Source organism: Amblyraja radiata, chromosome 7 (assembly GCF_010909765.2).
Source record: "Amblyraja radiata isolate CabotCenter1 chromosome 7, sAmbRad1.1.pri, whole genome shotgun sequence".
NCBI classification, from domain to species: domain Eukaryota; kingdom Metazoa; phylum Chordata; class Chondrichthyes; order Rajiformes; family Rajidae; genus Amblyraja; species Amblyraja radiata.
This window is the reverse complement of record NC_045962.1, coordinates 44,396,668-44,410,749: the sequence shown is the minus strand read 5'-3', so window position 1 is coordinate 44,410,749 and position 14,082 is coordinate 44,396,668. Positions and strand designations below refer to the sequence as shown.

Below are 14,082 nucleotides of genomic sequence, written 5' to 3'. Positions count from 1 at the left end.
GGCGTGTCGCTCTGCCTCCTCCCGTCTTCTCACCTCCTCCAACACGAGCTGTCTCTTCTGCACTGATGTTGCCTTGTGCCATTGAGGAGCTTTTGGGATGAGCCCGAGTCCGGCTCTCCCATGTTGGACTTGGCCAACCACATCCCGGAAATGAAGAGTAGACTTAGCACTCTGAATGGCTTCAGATGGGGTCCACTTCCTCCCTGTTGCCACACTGGGGGCTGCTGTTTGAATAACAGTATCTTCAGAATCAGTGAGGGTCATGACCAACCTTTAGTGCATTTGAACTCTTCCACAAGACCTGCAATGGGTAATTCCAATTTGCCACTCCCGTACAGTCCGACAGCACTTAAGCATCGTGGAAGTCCAAGCCATTGTTTCACAAGTGCGCTGATCATTCTTTCCAGCGTTTCCACTTTGTTGATGGGGATTTCATACACAGTTAATGGCCAGATGCGTCAAACTGGAAGCACCACAGCTTGAGTTTTCCTGGTAGCACGGTCTTGTTGATGTGAGCTATGTGCGTGATGGTATCCTTTTTCAGTTGTTCAAACTGTTCGGTGTCCTTGAGCTTTGCATCATACCATCGGCCCAAACTCTTCACCGGCATTTCTGAAACCTGTATGGAACAGGTATTCCGTCAATATGAAATATTTGATCCCTGACTTGACCTTTGACAATGGAGATGCTTCTGCACTTGCTGGGTTTTATCTTCATCCTTGCCTATGTGATGTTTTTATGAAGCTTTTCCAGAAGTCTCTTGGTGCAGAGGATAGTTGTTATATCGTCCATATAGGCTTGTATAGGTGGCAATCGCTGACCACACTGTAGCCGTTTTCCTCCCACAACCCATTTTGATGCTCTGATAATGAGCTCCATTGCCATAGTGAAGGCCAATGGGGAGATGGTGCACCCCGCCATGATGCCTACATCCTGTTGTTGCCATGCTCTGGTAAAGTCTGATTTTGTGAGACAAAATTGCAGATCCTGGAAGTAGTTTTTTACCAGATTTGTTATTGTTGCAGGCACCTGAAATAATTCAAAAGCAGTCCACAGTAGCGAATGAGGAACTGATCCATAAGCGTTGACCAGATCGAGGAACAAGACATGCAAATTCTTTCATTCTTTAGAAACAAATACTATCTGGGTTTTGGCAGAGCACACACATACACCCTGAGTATTAGACTGCAAACAAGTGCACATATGAACAAACCTTTGCACCTATCAAATGATTACTGGGGCTACACCTCTGTTAGCCCATAATATCACCCCTCTTGCCAATGCCTATGACAAGGTCAACACGTCAAAGGAACCCATGGCTCCAGAGCACTTTGGGACATATTGAGGTCCTGAAACACACTTTAAAAATGCAATTTTTTTTTAATCACAGCACTTTTTCTTTATCTATCTCTTCAATCCAATCCTGTTTACCTCAACCACTAATACTGGTTCAACATGGTTTAACATGCCATCTCAGTCACGCTTCAACCCTGTTCTTGTTTAATGATGCATTGCAAAATAAAATAATTTTAAAAATCTGCAATAAACCCTGATCTTCCAATTAATGTTGGAAATTTGCAGACATAAATTGAATAGAGGCAATTCTATAGATCCATACAGAATTCCTCTGATCTATTGACTATTTTACAACCCGTTTTGCTGCTTCTGCAAGTAAGAATTTAATTGTTCTGTTTCAGGACTATGACAATCAACACACTGTTAACTCTTGACGATCAGAATTTGATCCATCATCTATTCCCAGCATTTTGTGTGCATTAACTATTAGTTAGGGTTTGTGAGGGGCTCTTGGGGTAGGAATCTAAATCATTGATATGGATACAGGTGTATATCGTATAGAGAATATTTAATCGTGAAAATTAACATATCCAGGCTAAACATTTTTTAATTGTTTATGATACACCCAAACTAATACACTTTGGTGAAATATAACACCAGCCTGAGAGAACATACACAAAATGAAGGCACATATGCAGTGAGTTTAACGATGGTCCCATTTATAAAGGCCACCTACAGAGCAGTTGCAAATGGCCTGACATACCCAAGAGTGGGAGAAGAATTCTGCCTCCCCCTACCTTTCTCTATTGGCTACTGCAGGAAATGCCGAGGCACACAGAGTGAGTGAGGCCAGGATATGGCCTGATTGTGATGAACATCATTGTATTAATGGGTGGGGACATCACTGTCCCAATGCCATTCACTTCAGGAGGACAAAAAGAGCATAAAAGGAAACCCACTCTAACAAAACAGTCCTCTTAAAACTCATCTTTAATGCCACTTTAGGATCTAATATGGATATTCTTGTTTCTCATCTAAACAAGAGGCATTTGACTACTGACCTAGTGAAGATAAAAGCCTATTTTTTGTTTATATTTAATTTCATACAATGCCATATATTAGCTTTATCGTTTTGTTATACACCAGGTATGAAATTGGTTAATATTACAGACAAATGTGTATATCTCAGCAACGGTCTGGCATCATATCTCAGGTATAAAATGGACCTCTCAGATATTTTTAAATATTTTTTCTATGCTACAGGTGTTGGATCACAGTATTATATAGCAAGGATAATAGTATCACCTGCCAGGTGTGCAGGTACGTCATTGTATCTTCTATATTATTACGTGTGTGTGTGTGTGTGTGTGTGTGTGTGTGTGTGTGTGTGTGTGTGTGTGTGTGTGTGTGTGTGTGTGTGTGTGTGTGTGTGTGTGTGTGTGTGTGTGTGTGTGTGTGTGTGTGTGTGTGTGTGTGTGTGTGTGTGTGTGTGTGTGTGTGTGTGTGTGTGTGTGTGTGTGTGTGTGTGTGTGTGTGTGTTATTTGTATCAGTTGCATCTCATCATTATGTTCAATCCAAGGTTTTCCAAGATGTTACAGTCCATAAGATTCAGTGATATCTCCTAGAGACATCATAGTGTTAAATCCTCAGGTTTATCAAGTGCAAAATCGTAGATACATATATTTTACATTATAATATATTCTATATTTGTTATATAATATAACAACATTCTCCGTGGATTGTCACCTTGTCGTGATGGAGAAGCTTGTGTGGTCCTGAGAGAGATGCCATCTGGAGCTATGCTCCTGGTAGGTTCACCCAGGGCGGTAAGGTCGAGGGGGAGGTCTCTGACAAAGATCAATCCAACCAAGACCTCAATGGTGGAACAGGTGGAGGATGATGTCTGACTTTAGTGGAGCATCACAACGGCTGGGAAGGCGGATGAAGGCTGCACCAGAAAAGGGTCCCCGTCCGTCTTGGATTCCATGCCACTGGATTCTGATCCAGATCTGTCAAGGACTGTGTGGTGGCTGTCTGTGCACCAGTCTCCCCACGTTAAACAAAGTCATGCACAGGTTTCCTCCATGAGAGGACAGTCATACTCGTTTTGAGTGACCGCTGATGATGATAACGACGGTAAATTACAAATTAACATGCTGTAAAGTGTTCTATCCCAAGTATATCACAAAGTATATCAGCCTTGACCCAAAACGTCACCCATTCCTACTCTCCAGAGATTCTGCTTGTCCCGCTGAGTTACTCCAGTATTTTGTGTCTATTTGTGATTTATGTATCGTTTTTGTGTGTTGGCTGAGTCTGTGTGCCATGATGCTGCTGCAGCAGGCATGGTTTTTATTGCACCTGTACCTCACCCTACTTGGGCATAAACTGAATTTGACTATAATCTCAGGTAATATCAGACCATTATATCCTTGATATATTATGCTATTATATCATGAGTACAAGATGTTGTACCCTGGGTATATCATGGTACTATATCAAAGGGATTTGAAGGTTACAAGGATATAAAATGTGATATCCTCGGCACATCATAATGTTACGTTTCAAATATATCAAGGTGTTTTATAAATAGATATACCATGAATATATATATATAGTGTATATCTCAATGTTATGTCAGATATTTCAGTGTGTTATATCCCAGGTATATCATGGTAAAATGCCCCAGAACCTTCCGTGTTATATCAAAGGTACATCAGTGTTTTCCCCCCACACATGTGAATCCCAGTTTCATGACTATTCCCTTCTAATTCAAGATGTTAACACCAGAGTGTTCATAAATTATAGGAGCAGAAATAGGCCATTCCGCCCTTCCCTCTCAACCCCATTCTCTTGCCTTCTCTCCATAAGCTCGCATGGTGTAACAGAGTATAAGATCCCAGATATTGCATGGTGTCACATCATGGATACCTCAAAGTGTTACGACCCAAGAATAATAGAATATTAATTCCGACTGTGTTATACCCAAGTACATCAAAGTGTTTTATCTAATTATCCCAGCGTGTTTCAGCACAATAAAATGGCCCGCGTGTCTCAAGCTGTTATTGCCCATGTATAACCAGGTTGTGTCACAGAGGACCCAGGCATAATTCACACAAATATTTCGCCTTAAACACAGCATCGGTGGTTGTTAATAACCGATATCTTCTTAAGTCAGTGAACTCTGAAGCCCAACCTTTCAGAGGGCGCGTCGGTGTGAGAGCGTAGTTGAAATGCCACCTGGTCCAGCCAGTATCCCCTGGGCTTGAGAGTGGACAGAAACGGAGGATAAGTAACCCGTTACAGCGGCAGAATGCGCCGCCGCTCGGAGCAGTCAGTCAGCGGGAGTAGGATGTTGTATTAAACAGGTTGGCGTGCGTATTACAATGCCTTGGGGAGTATTTGTGCAATCCGGGGGAGAGAGACTGTCGGCTGTTATCTGGATTCCTAGGGCTGGTTAATTCCCCGGCCCTGATAGAGGAAAGCTCTTTGCGTTGGGATCTCCCGCTGTGCGCTCTCCTCTTGCAACACAGATGTGAATGTGTGCCTTGACGTCGCGCACCGGTCCCAATCTACTTTCCTCAAGTCCACCCCGCCCCGAGATTTAAATAAAAACTGCTGGGCATATCTAGAGATGCGATCCGCATTGGCTGTCCGAGAGTGTGATTCGCTTCTTGGTTTCTCCGGAGCCTGCGGCGCCCCTCCTTCCTCGCCGAGAGAGGGACAGGATGGGCAGGCATGCGGTCTCCACAGCCGCAACATAACACGGCTATAACACGGGGCCCTCATATAACGTGGACTCCAGTGTCCTGTGTAAAGTCCATCAGATCAGGGAGAGAGAACATACATATATAGCGACAGATAATGTAGGATGTGTAAGGAGATGCGGGATTTGTTATTATACGAACGAGCATACACGGGAATATATATGAATAGCCAGAGAGAGTTGGGGATACGGTGGAGGGGAATAACTGGAAAATATATACACAGCGAGCGACGATAATTCAGTTGTGGCGAGCAAGAACGTGAGTTGGAGACTATGCCAATCGTCAGCTAGGATAAATATAATGGGAAAATGAGGGAAGATGTGTAGAGCGCGGGATTTAATGTACAGTGGGATTGTTTGGCGCACAATGCAGTGAAAAACGTGTGTCTGCTATACAATGGGTGAGAAATGATGTATGCGGGGGTGAATATACATAACGAGGCTGAGAATAGATGAGATGGGGGGGGGGCATATAGTGGAGTGTGGGCAAGAATGTAGATCTTACAGAAAGAGTGCCACACTATATGTGGGGATAGAGGACACTGTGAGGGGTTGCTAATCTATCGTGCGGGGAAATATAGAAAGTGACTTTATATGCAGTGCTAACATATCCAGTGGCGATAGTGTCATGTGCGGATATATATGATGGGTGTAGAATATGTGTGTAGTGTGAGAATGAAACGTGAAAATATACGGTGGATACAAACATGCAGGGATTAACGGTCCACGGATAATGCAATGTATAAACGATGATCATTGCAGATATTGTGGGGATATATTGTGACCGTCCTGCATGTAGAGGTGAAAGATAATATGTATGAGTGTATATAATTAGCGAGCAAGGACGCTTTGGTGGGGATATGTGAAGCTGGAACCTAGAATTTATATTGTGAGCCGCAATGTATAATTAATGATAGAATGAACAACGTACATCATACATGATGAGTGGGGAGTATATGGCGGAAAATATTGATGACCAAGGGTATATGTAGCGAGTGAAGGTAGACTGAGTGCGCGAAACTGCATATATACTGATATACATTGAGAACACACACGTGGTGAGAATGTATAAAGATTCACACATTAGAGAATATCCCTCCCCATAGCCCGCCTAATGTATAAGGTGTAAGCGCGTGTTGTTTACAGTTCACTTGCATTTGTAACACAACCCGATGTAACTGCTAAATTACTGGTGCGCCTTGAAGGGGGGAAGAATTCGCGATGTACACTCGAACACGATAAAGATTGCTCTGGAAAGTGGCGGTTTCCTCAGATCATTCCTTCGTGACTCTCCCGCCTTGTGAATCAAATAATTCTTATGTCTTTTATTAGTCATGAGTCTGTTATTGTGATAGAAAAAACACAGCAGCACATGAATATTTGCGAACATACACATCCCAGCAATTAAATTGTTGCGCAAACTCATCAGTTTGCACGGCTGATTGTTTTGCTAGAGGGAGGAAAATGCCTTTATTAAAGATTTGGATCAGGATTTTTAAATAGGGCAACGTGTGAAAACTTACAGTGGGTGTATGCGTGTGTGACCCGGAGCGCGTCTTACGCTGAAAGTCTGGCTCGCTTAAATCGTGGCTCTGGGAGGGCGTGTGTGTGTGTATGTGTGTGTAATGCGATAGTCTCCGTTTTTATGCCTTCGCCCTCCTCATTCGTGTAGAGCAGTCCAAGGGAAGGAAAGAGGCGAGAGAGAGAGGGAGAGAGCGCGCAGACTGGAACAGGAGCTCAAAGGCGACAGATCTTTTTTTAACACATCCCAAGAAACACTAAAGTGGTGGGCCGCACTTTAAAAATAAGAAGGGCTACTCCCTCTCTCAACTTAGGTCTATATTGGCACGGAGCTAAGTTTTAAGGGGGGCTTGTGTGGGCGGGACATTGTTTGAGGACTCTTACAAAGGTGCAATCGCCGGTATCATCGCCGACCTAACGCCACTCTCCGTATCTCTCTTCCCCTGTATCGCCGAGAGATTTGCTTCTTGTTCGGACCGCGTCTCATTCAGTGTTACAACATCTCCAAGGATGTAACACGGAGGCAGAGAGAGAGAGACAGGAAACCTTCAAATCAGCTAACAGAGGAAGTGACACCAACCCATGCTTAAAGAGAAGAGGGCATATTTTTTTCGTTCTGTAATTGTTTTTGAAGAGATATAGAGAGATTGTAGAGTGGAGTATCAAGCGTGATAGAAGCCTCTGTGAGTGAGTGTGTGTTGTGAGAGAGAGAGACACACACACGGGGACATCGCACACCTCCTAGTGGGACAAGACACAGCTTGGGAACGCACGGAATATAACGGGACTTGATCACGCCTGGGGTCTGTCTGAAGTGGAATTTACAATTAAAAAAAACAACCCAAAGGAACCCTCCGGGGAACGGGCGCGGAGAGAAGATGTACGGGAGTGCGGGTTCGGCAGCTCTCCTGTGGATCACTTGCTGTTGTTTTCTCAAACTTGGAGCTGAGCAGAATGGTAAGAATACAATCCCTTCAAACTTTCCAAGTCTCCGGGTGGATGACTGCTGTTGCTGTTGTAATAGCTTTCCTTCTGTGCAATCTTAATCATTCCTAAATCAGTAAGATTTCGTTATCTGTGGATCGCACCATTCGGGGCGTTTTAATGGGACTTTGTACCAACGCCACGTTATATTTTTTAACTGTGGAAACGTTTCTTTTCCCTGCCTGCCGACCTCGGAGAGACCGGTGGCAGATGTGGAATCTGGCGGGTGTTAATAAAACATCTGGATTAAATAAAAGGGTTTTTTTTTTAAGGAGCGAGAAAACATAAAAAAGGGGGATAAGACACGAAGTTACATCGCTCTTCAAGCCCATAAAAACAACCAGATCTCTGGTGGGGAGCCGGGGAGTGCGTGTAACTGTTTCACGGCCGCCGCTGCCTCTCGGTTGCTTCTACAGGTAGAGAGAGGGAGAGAGGCGTAATCGGAGCCGCTATTAATCGGGTGGGGGTCAATTCAGCAGAATTTTATTCTGGGTCTGGATAGAGAGGAAGATAGGATTGTGGTAGGAAAGATTGGAACCCGCTCCTTCAAACCAGCCTTGCTCTGCCCGTGTTCCTGTGTGGAAGGAACACTGTCGATCTGCCTTGGTTTCTCCGTCCTTTCTCTCTCTGCTGCACACACACACACACAATCTGCTCTCTCCACTCGCTCAATCTGTACCTCCGTCACGTACAAGTGAGAGGTTCTCCCTCCCTCCCTCCCCGCGTCTCCCGTCAGCCGGAGCCCGGTGACCGGGGTCTCTCTCTCTGCTTGGTTTCACAGCGCTCGCTCCCACTTCGCGCAGATACCTGTTACTCCGGTCTACCGGGTAATGTTGTATCTACTCACTCTCCAGGAGTAGTAATATAACCGGGATAGAGAGTCGCTCAGCCGACTGCGGTTGGACGGAAATCCCCCGGACTGATGCCATCTCACCGGCAGCCCCACCGAGCCCACCCGCTCCAATTCTAATGCAGCAGCGCCCCTTCCGAAACCACCGGCCGGGGGACTGACTGGCCGTTCCGTAAACCCCAGAGGAGCTCCGGCCGAGGGGAGTGAGTGACTACTCGCCCGGGCTGGCTCCATGCGGCAGCGACCGGCTCCAGGCTCCAGACTCCGGCCGCGGGAGTGACTGACCGCCCGGCTCCAGCCCCACTAGCCGCTGTCCACATCGGTCTCAGTCTGTTTTCCATTTCTGCGCAGCTTCCATCTGCGTCTTGATGCGAAAAATAAAACCCGCTCACGTCCCAGCCGCTCCTTCCCCTCATGTGGCGAGCTGCTGCGGTTCACCAGCACCGGCGCCGGGAGGAGGAATTTGGGGAATCCCTAGGCAGCGAGGACGCCGTGGTTTAGCTCACAAACCGGAGCCACTGGACGAGCGTTCACTTAGGAAGGGTCTCGACCCGAAACCTCGCCCATTCCTTCTCTCCAGAGATGCTGCCTGTCCCGCGGAGTAACCCCATTATTTTGTGTCTATCCTTCACTTTCCATAAGCAGCCTTCACGCTGAGCACGGGACAGTTTGGACATAAAAGTTACCAAAGCACCACACTGCGACCCCGCTGAGGCGCCCTCTCCAGTATTTACACGGGCCCCCGATGCCACTGTAAACTGGGTACATGGGTTCAGACGCTTGCGGAGATAGGTTCAAAGCAGCGGTGGGAAAGCGAATTCCCTTTAAGACAATTTGTGAGGTGGGATTATGTCTGACATCTTCACATTCTACAGGGAAGGCAGCAGGTTGTTGTTGCTGGGTCTGTTTTCCCTGAAACGGCCCTGTCGGGTCCACTGTGGGTGTTTCAACAGGGACGGGTAGAGAGTACTTGAAGCTGGTGGATACAGTATGTATGGGACGGGGAGACACGGTGGTCTTGCTGGAGATGGATATGGTGGATGAAATGTACTAAGAAGCTGCAGATGCTGGAAATACATGGAGAAAAACACTGGAAATACTCAACAGGTCAGGGCGATTCTGTGGAAAGATATGACGTGTTGGAGGGGGCTAGACACAAACGGCTGGCCTAACTCAATGGGTCAGACAGCATCTCTGGAGGAAAAGAATAGGTCTGACCTGCTGAGTTCCACCATCCTTTTATGTCAATCTTCAGTTTAAACCTGCATCTGCAGCTCCTTCCTACACATTGGAGGGAGGTAGATATTGTTATAGAGTCAACAATTCACTCACATGTACCGATCTACAACAACCCAACACCAATTCCATGTTCCTGCTCATATTCCCAATAACTCCTGCCACCTCAGCTTTCTTACCACCTACCTAACACCAGGGCCAATTAACCTACCAATCAATGCATCTTTGGGAGAAAACCGGAGCACCCAGAGCAAACGCAGGCGGTCACAGGGAAAAACTTTTAGATAGGCAAACCCCACACTGGCAGAACCAGACGTCAGGTTTGAAGCTGGGTTTCGAAAGCTGCAGTGTATGTGATAGGACTGAGATCAGTGATTGCAGTCAAATTAATTAATAGAAGCACTTCAACTGGAAACCAAAGCCAGTAGCAGTCATTGGAGTTAAAATAATTACTGATTTCTCTCTCTCTGGTAACAGGGTGGAAAGACCAAATATAGCACACCAGCTCCATAGGAGCTGAGACCAATTTAACATCATACACTAGCAAGAAATCTAGTTATAGATATGAGCGGAGAAATGGCACATGGAGTTTAAATTGGGCAAGTGCGAGATTTTGCACTTTGGGAAGTCAAATATAAGGAGAAAGGATACAGGACTGAATGGCATTGATATATGGAGGGAATTTCGGGTCCAAGCCGATTGCTCCCTGAAAGTAGCAACACAATTAGGTGGATCGGTAAAGAAGCATATGGTATGCTTGTTTTCATTCTTTGGGGCATTAGGTATAAGTATCAGGAAGACATTATGAGAGGCATAGAATCTTTTTGACAGCATGGAATTGTCAAATATTAGAGGGCAAAACTAAGGTGAGAAGGGAAACATTTAAAGAAGTGCAGAACAAGTATTTTACAGTATTAAAGGGGGTGGTGGGTACTTGGATCACGCTGCCGGGGATGGTGGTGCAAGTAGATATAATAGTGGTGTATAAAAGGCATTTAGATACCTAAATATGCCGGGAATGGGGGGATATAGTCCATATGCAGGCAGTAGTGATGAGTTTAAGATGGTAAATAGACACAAAAAGCTGGAGTAACTCAGCATCTCTGGAGAGAAGGAATGGGTGACGTTTTGGGTCGAGACCCTTCTCACATGTAAGTCACAGGAAAGGGAAACGAGAGATATATAAACAATGATGTAGAGAGATAAAGAACAATGAATGAAAGATACGCAAAAAAGTTACGATGATAAAGGACGACAACGTTGGGTGACAACGAGAAGCTGGTGCGATACGGTATCATGTTCAGCACAGGCACTGTGGGCCGTAAGGTTTGCTCCTATGCTGTACTATTCTCTGTTCTAGTCTGCAGCTACTGGAATTCAGTGGCTTCACCTGTGGAATAGTTATATGGCCATGGGTTGCATCAGTAGAACTGGTACCATGTACAGGTACCTGTACTTGTAGAATGTGTGTCATGATGAATTGCCTGTATTCAAAGCAAGATTTAAGCATGTCTCAAAAATGTCCCTTGTGCCTCTGGAAACTCATAATGGTTGAAACTTGCAAATGTCATCATCAGTAATGGTATGGTCCCAATCCCCTTGAAGATTTTTCTTACTATTTCACAAAGTTCAGTTTACAGATATCCTGAAATACTAAATGAAGAATGTTTACTGTCTGTGCCTGGAACTTGGTGATCCAAGCTGGCTCTTACACATTCCATGTGACTGTTAAGCTTCTTGAGAATGTATTTCTTAGTTAATGGATGAGTTGCATCAGCTTCGTTATCATGTAAGCATCACTCAGTCATTGTACTTCTGTAGGCTCCCTCGTATTCCCAAGTTCTCATCCCATAGACCCTAAATGACACCATGTTAACTCAGCATACAGGCAGTTTTCCCCCAGGAGTTCAGTGGGACATCTGGTTATCCCCTCATACCTTGTCCCTGCCCCGCCAAACATCCAACTCGTTAATGGTCTATAGTCACTACATCGTCACTCTTCTCAAACTAAATTCACCCTATTGCATGGACTATAACTGGATCTCTCTCTTGAGAGAGAACAGAATAGTTGAGTTTAGTTTATTGTCACGTGTACCGAGGTACAGTGAAAAGCTTTTGTTGCATGCTAACCAGTCAGCAGAAAGACAATACACAATTACAATCAATCCATTTACATGGATACATATAATGGAAGAAAGTTAAGTGCAAGGTAAAGCCAGCAAAGTCCGATCAAGGATAGTTCGAGGGTTATCAGAGAGGTAGATAGTAGTTAAATAAAATAAGTGTCCAAATGAGATTGATTGGATTTTTGCAGTGGCTAATATAGTTGATGGGTTGAATGGCCTCCTATGTTAGGATTGCCTTGCTTGCAGCGGTGTGCACTCAGTGGGACAGTGCTGTCAGTTTTTCTCCTCATGCAATTTAGCTGCGAATAAAATAAGTGAAAGAGAATTTTCCCCTCACGCTATTTCCACACCAACAATTATATGTTTCCCTACCTTTTTAGGAATGTGTTTAGTTTACAAAGGAATGTTTAGAGTTTCATGGGATATTTTGGTCGGAGACAGTCATTAGTTGGCAGCTCTGTCTCAATACATGAGTCATGGCAGAGTGCATTTCAACCTTTGTCTGTCAAAATAAGCCTCCGTCCCATCCACTGTTAGCACCAAGATCTGTGAAGTGTTTGTGTACCAATTGCAGCTACTGTACTTTTCACTGCCCTGCAAATAAACACGCAGGAACTGAGGACTGCATTTATGTTACACCTTTCAGAAACCCAGTACGTTCTCAAAGTCAGTGAAGTGCTTTGGAAATGTAGCCACTGTTAAGATTGAGGGAAAGACAACAGCTCAGTTGTACATAACAAGCTCCCACGAACAGTGTGAACCCCTTTCCATGGCATTGATTTGAGAGCATTGTGTACCTGTTGCCATTAGCAGAGTATATGAATGCAGACTAGAGTTATCAGAGTCATGGATAGATGTTCAATTTACATTGTATTATTATTATTATGTATTATTGCACAATTATTGTTTGTTTTTTGGGGGGTTTTGGGTGTACGTATGTGTGAATGTGTGTATGTGTGTATATATATATATATAATATATATGTGTGTGTGTGTGTGTATTTGTGAGTACGTGTATATATACACACACTGAACTTTTTTTCCTCTCGTTTATTATGTTGTTTTCAGTACACTATGTTTACATATTCTGTTGTGCTGCTGCAAGTAAGAGTAAGATTTTCATTATTCTATCTGGGGCATATGACAATAAAACACTCGTGTCTCTGAATGGAACAAGGGATTTACAGTGTTTCCACAAGCCTGTGCTCCCTGCCTCCATAAACGAGCCGGTCGTAGTTTGGGAGGTGCTACTGTGTAAGTCTTGGCAAGCTGTCATAGCTGTTGTGCACTAATACCTGTAGCGTACTGATGATGGGAGATGGTGGAGGTTGGGAGTAGGTGCTTCAGGTGGGAGGGTGGGTTGTCGATCATACGGGCAGCTTTAACGTGGGTGGAGTGGAGGTTTTTGATTGTTGTGAGACTTTCACACATCAGGCCAAGTGGTCAGTTTGGGATGTGACTGCTGGGTTGTGCATCAAATGAAGGACACTAGATCCTTCTATGAGGAGGAAATAATTTAAAAAAACAGGGTCTGTACATAATAATGCATGATTTTAACAGTTCTATTGATGCACCCAACTCCCCTAACACCTAAACGTCAAACGGTGTTTTCAAGAAAACAAAATAACTTGCTTTAGACTGTGCGCCCACAGCATAGCTGATGAGGGCTGAACACATTTAAATATGGTAACAACATCCATGACTCTGATAACTCTAGTCTTAAATTCAAATGACTCAGAAAGCTGGTTAATAACAGATCCTGAACAAATGAGCTGTAATCAGTTTCTTATAAACTGTCTAATTCCAATTACAGCATTTCCTCCTCTTCTTCCCCTCTCCCCACGGATAGACACACTGAGAAGTGATAGCCTAATGCGGCTGATGTCATTCGGTGGTGGGCAAGACAGGAGTGACCACTGGCGAGGTTCAAATCGGAAGCTTGTTTTCTTTTTTTAAAACTGTAATCGGCTCGTTTGAAAATGGGAAGTTCCTTCTGTGGTCCCAGGACTCCTTGCCAGACCCATTTCCTTGCATCTTCCCAGTCAGCATCCCCTATAAACATCCTCTGGTCAACCAACTTCCTCACACAACTGGATGCAGCAGGCGCCCCCTTGAGGAACTGCCCTGTCCCTGTTCCGTATGCATTGGCTGGTTCTCCGGTGCTACACACAACTCTGGAATGCCAGCCTAGATTTTCTCCCCAAGCTTTTGGTGAAGGGACTGCATCCACCACTTTCTGACCGAGGACTGTACTTTGGAGCAAGTGCTAAAATAATGTCCTATCTCTCAGGAGATGCAATGGC

At 44.7% G+C, this 14,082-nt stretch overlaps 1 protein-coding gene across 2 annotated transcripts in view; it reads left to right on the top strand.

The window, feature by feature from the left end:
- Nucleotides 1–6,669: 6,669 nt before the first annotated feature.
- The window catches only part of nrp2 (neuropilin 2), a 92,111-nt gene continuing 84,698 nt past the window's right edge, over nt 6,670–14,082 (top strand). Inside the window, exon 1 of one of the 2 annotated variants that reach the window (XM_033024353.1) lies at nt 6,670–7,541. In XM_033024353.1, the coding sequence (XP_032880244.1) occupies nt 7,463–7,541 (79 nt within the window). In that variant the 5' untranslated portion in view covers nt 6,670–7,462. The remainder of the gene's footprint in view (nt 7,542–14,082) is intronic. The other variant, XM_033024352.1, reaches the window with a different exon arrangement.